The 5539-nt window shown below is 33.7% G+C and overlaps 1 protein-coding gene across 1 annotated transcript; it reads right to left on the reverse strand.

Annotated features, from left to right (window-relative positions):
* Nucleotides 1–754: 754 nt before the first annotated feature.
* Nucleotides 755–4146, reverse strand: LOC149174813 (cysteine-rich receptor-like protein kinase 27). Its single transcript, XM_089422695.1, has 6 exons — nt 3012–4146; nt 2708–2841; nt 2229–2439; nt 1905–2139; nt 1471–1621; nt 755–1282 (listed from the first exon to the last, which is right to left on the reverse strand). The coding sequence occupies exons 1-6, from the start codon at nt 4078–4080 to the stop codon at nt 926–928; spliced, it is 2157 nt and encodes a 718-aa protein (XP_089278821.1). The 5' UTR covers nt 4081–4146; the 3' UTR covers nt 755–925.
* Between the last annotated feature and the right edge of the window lie 1393 nt (nt 4147–5539).

Below are 5539 nucleotides of genomic sequence, written 5' to 3' on the forward strand. Positions count from 1 at the left end.
CGAGACTTAAAAATCTACTGCATAAAATGTGACATGCAAGGAAATAAATTCTTGAAACTAAATTTATTTGGATTTCATCTTTCATCCACAAATCTATTTTTCAATCTATTATCTTAATAGCTGTATTCCTTGCACTTTGTACTTAGCATCTCCAACACTGACATCGCAATTTATGTTTTGATATAATGATGTGTAAATCATATTTTTTTATTGAGAGTTTACAAATTACTCAAATGGTTTCAGCCAATTCGCTTATAATCTTTGGTGTCAAAAAATCATATGAATGTATAAAATTTATATTTTATTTTAAATTTTAAATTAAAATTAAAAAATGAAATGAAATCATTAATAATAAAAAATTAAAACACCATATGAACATTTTATTTAACTATTTTCTAACTTTATAAATATAAAAAACAAAAATCAATATTATAATAAAATTAACATTTAAACTCGTCTAAAATATTCTTAGAATTAACCAATTTACGTAAAATTCATTATATATGATATTCCCAAATTTTAAATGTTAATTATTTTCCAGCGTCTCCTTGTTACTTATTCACTTATTACATTTCTAAAGTAATTTAAATTTCTTCACCTATCATATATAAATTTGATTCTTTTAACGATAATATTAATCTTTTTAGTATAGCAGATCGTATTTAAATACTGTAAATAAAAACAAACATTTATGTGAATATCATGACAAAATCGTTGAAAACATAAAAATTTCAACTCCGGGTTCTTATATATCGATATATTTCTTATAAATCGATATAAATATAATAAGGAGGAAAACTTCACTTGGCATATGTTTTCGAACAGATAAACTAGTCCGTTACTCGCTTCATTAAAGACGCTATATAATAAAACTAATGTAAGAGCATTCACTGAAATCTGTCTTATTTGAACGGTAGATTTTGCATCACCTAGGTACCAACTCACTAATTATGGAATCAGTGGCGTTAGATGCGGTAGCAGTCCAAGTACTGTAAGCGGCTGACACAGAAGATGCGGTAGCAGATCCAGAACTGCTTATTTTTGCGATTTGGGAAACGTAGGAACTCACAAAAGCAGGCCTTGTGGGATCCGGTATGGGCGCCACTGAATCAGTTGAGAGCATCAAATTGACTGTAGACATCATTGGACGAAGATGGGATTCGGCTTGTGTGCACAAAAGGCCAACCTGAATGCATCTCAAAGCTTGCGCCTCATCGCACGTTTCAATTATGGCTGGATCAATCACTTGCACGATATTTCCTCCATCGAATGATCTCCATGCCTGCATTAACACAACGAGTTCGTCATTATGATAACGTATATATACACTTCGGACATATCCAAAAGATGGAATGTGAAATCCGTGATAGCGTACTTCCCTAAACGGTTTATAGATGAACTAAACAACATGCTATAGTTAAAGTAAAGTAGATATGTTGAGTTCCAGATACAACGGAAACAGTATCTCACCCATCCCAAAAGAATCTGCATTTCAGGTGACAAACTGTAATCAATGTTCTTTCTTCCTGTGATGATTTCCAGGAGAAGAACGCCAAAGCTATAGACATCAGCTTTTACAGATAATTGTCCCTGCATAGCATACTCTGGTGCCATATACCCGCTGGATATCCATTGTACAATGTCGATGGTTACACAATAAGATTAAACACAAACTAAAAAAACAACCACAACAAAAAATTAATAAGTAAAATCATAAAACTGAGTAATGATAAGTTATTTGCATAGCAAACTTTGGTTGTATATCTTAGAAAATAAAAGCTTAACTAAAAATGCAAGTCTCAAAAAAACAATACAAAGATGGCATTAACTACAATTACAGTACTCTCAATCCTCTTGAATGGAAATCAGAAGAGACGTAAAGGATGATTGTATTGAAATCTTACTAGGTTCCAGCAACTCTTGTGCTGACGTGAGTTTCGTCATCAGGGAAAAGTCTTGCTAACCCGAAATCTGCTATCTTTGGATTCAGTTGTTCATCCAACAATACATTGCTTGCTTTAATGTCCCGATGAATAATCCGCAGCGGAGAATCCTGATGAAGATAGAGAAGCCCACGAGCTACTCCCATTATGATGTTGTAACGCTTCGGCCAAACAAGCCTTCTGCGTTTGTTTGAATCTGTATTCGTGAATGAGATTTAATTACATGTATTTTTTTGAACATTAATATTTGGTATCTACATAGATAATAAAATGGAAGTCACTCACCGAATAGGACTTTATCAAGGCTCTTATTAGGTAAGTACTCGTAAACAAGCAATCTTTCTGACCCCTCTGCGCAACAGCCTAGGAGATTCACAAGATTTTTATGTTGAATTTTGGCCAGAAGGTTAATTTCATTCAGAAATTCTTTTCTCCCTTGCCTTGATTTTAAAGACAGTTTTTTCACAACTATTTCTTTTCCTTGCTCAGTAGTTCCCTGAGATATTCAAATCAAAATTTCCCTATTAAACTTTTGTAAAATACTTAAGCGTAATTTTGTTGCAAAATAATTCTCATTAAGCTATTACTCTGCATCCAACGGTCATGGGTGCTAACCTATGTTACCTGGTATACAGGGCCAAAGCCTGCCTCTCCCAGCTTGTTATCAACATGAAAGTTTTTTGCAGCAATTTGTAATGTTTTCATTGTAAATATCATTTATTGATAATCACTTAGCGAATGATCTATACAATAAAAACACATACCTTGTATACAGGGCCAAAGCCTCCCTCTCCCAACTTGTTATCAACATGAAAGTTTCTCGTAGCAATTTGTAATGTTTCCATGGTAAATACCATTTGTTCATAATCACTGAGAAATGTAATTTCCCCTTGATGATCTATTCAATAAAAATACAAAATTATAAGTATTCTAAAATATAAAAATAAATATTCATCCACAACATATATTATAGAACATCATCCACCCACCTGTGTATGTAAAGGTTTGATAAATCTAAAAATGCGTTGAACATTCCTGCGGGTTCATATAATCATGTGGCAGTAATACCTTCGTATGCCCTTCGAAATGTGTCAGGCTTCACTAGTCTTCTCCCCATTGCGAACGCGCATATGATTAACACGAGAACCAAGCCACCGACAACACCTAAAATTATGTACGCTTTTCTGTCTGAAGACGTGTTCTGTGGACTATTAGCTGCCTCCGCTGGAGGGGCTGGTAGAAGCACAGACGAATTATAGAAAAAATATATTTCATAACGGAGGATGCAGCTTTGACTCCAATACTGAACTCCTGCAGTCGTATCAGATGTGAATATTGTATTGATTGAGTATGATAGGCACGCGTTGCAGTCGGCTGTGCTTAGATCTCTGGTACACTGGACCAGACCGTAAATCGTTTGAGACAAGGAGTCCATGGATGTTCCGAAAGCAGATCGTTTCGTGTCAGTCGCTGCTTTACCTGACAGGCTATTTAAGAGATTCTTGGCAGTCACTTGAAAGTCACCGGGGAGGAAGACCCCCGTGTCCCCACCGAATTCCTCCTGGAAATTCCACCCTAAACCTGTGTCCACCTTGCCGATGAAATTATAGTTTTCATAACGTAAGAAGCAGTGAAAAGGCCAAGTACTGGCTCCAATGGTATAATTCCCACATTGTTGGCGTATGCTACTCGTTGCCCATTGCCAACAAGCGACGCATTGGTGGACTGTCAGGTCTGCCCTGCACTGGAAGAGGCCATATACTCCGCCATAAACAGAGATGTTAAACCCACTTTGATTTGCGGCTTGGCCAAGAGTATCAAGTACTCTATTCAGATTGCTCGCAAACCGACTGCCTGCAGTATAGTTCATGCTATTGCAATTGGTTGTCGGAATCGGTGTGACTGGGTTGCAACGATCAAAGAGAATATTAAAATTGCGCTCAAACGTACGGCCTACTGTATAGTTTCCTTGAATGCACTTTGTCACTGCGTTGCAAGTCTGTCCATGAAGAGTAATATTGACGAAGGCCGGAAGAAGAATAGTAAAGAAGAAGAGCGTAATAGTTTGGCCGATCAGGGGAGAGGTTGCAGAATCCCTTCCGTGAAAGTTCATATTCGTGAGGATTCTGAATGCCATCACACAGTGGAGAACCTGTGCATAGAGATACCAGTGATCCTACAGAAATTTATTGTATTCTGCTAATGTGGCTAATACCACATTAAGAACCTCATATTGTGCTGTCCTCATTGCGATTGCTGAATATTCGGAATCGCAATGAATATTCGGGAATCCGACCGACGGATATGGCGCAGTCAATTTTTTAACCTCACTTATGTCCGTCCGATCCCGAATATTCGGGGAATCAGTAATCGACTTAACCTCAGGGGTCGGACGGAATACATATAATTGAAATATCTTGGTCTGACGTCACCTGACTAACAAATAATTGAAATACCTTGGTCTGACGTCACCTGACTAACAATCTTAGTCACCGAAAACCAAAAAGTGGATGATGCGTGAGTTATGGCCACCCAATTTGCTTTATGTTCGTGATAACCAAAAAGTGGATGGTGCGTGAATTATAGTCACCCAATTTGCTTTATGTTCGTGATTTTATTTTTTTATCGCCTTTTTTCTTTTCACCACATGAATTATTCTGTGCGTGAATTATAGTCACGCAATTTGCTTTATGTTCGTGATTTTATTTTTTTATCGCCTTTTTTCTTTTCACCACATGAATTATTATCTCCATATAGTTTATTTTAGAATAGTTTTTTATAATTTTAATTTAATTATTAGATTATAGGAATTAAATATTTTTTATAAACTATTAAATTTTATTTTTAATTTAGTCAAATATTTCTTATAAAAAGTTAATAAGGTTAATATTTATTTTTAAGTTAGTTATAATTTTTTAATAAATTTATTTCACATTCATTAATTAAACCTGTGTCATATTATTTATGGTATTGATAATCTATGATATTAGTCTATGATATTGTCACAAAAGTTATTTTTCATAGTAAAGTGGGGGTGAATTTTTATGATTAAGAATATTGTTTAATTTATATATTAATTATTTTTATAACTAATTTAGATCCATCTTAACATGGAATTAGGCTAGTTTATTTTGCCCATTTAAATAGCATATATTCATGTGTCACTGTGATAGTTTCTCATACCATGAGTGAGTACCATGAAGTTAATAATATATTTTTATTATTATTCTTGTTTTTTTTCACATAGTTATTTTATTTTATTTTATATTACATATCTCTACTATATTTTTATTTTTATTTTTATTTCTATTTTTATTTTGTTTTGATTGAGTCAAAATGCTTACATTACATTCTTACACATCTCTACCACATTTTAACACCTCTAGTATAATGAGCTAGAAAGCATCTCTTAACACAATTAGTAATAATTATTATTTATTTTTTTATGATTTTCTGTTTTTTTGGTAATTTTTTTATGTTTATCATAAATCAATACCTATTTATATTTGCTAGTCATTTAATTTATATAATTACACTAACTTTACAAAAAATAAAATTTTAATATTTCCAAACACTAATATCACTTTTAATTAAAT

This window comes from Pinus tabuliformis, chromosome 4_1 (genome assembly GCF_031772625.1).
Source record: "Pinus tabuliformis cultivar Carrire ecotype Pingquan chromosome 4_1, CPIR1, whole genome shotgun sequence".
Taxonomy (NCBI): domain Eukaryota; kingdom Viridiplantae; phylum Streptophyta; class Pinopsida; order Pinales; family Pinaceae; genus Pinus; species Pinus tabuliformis.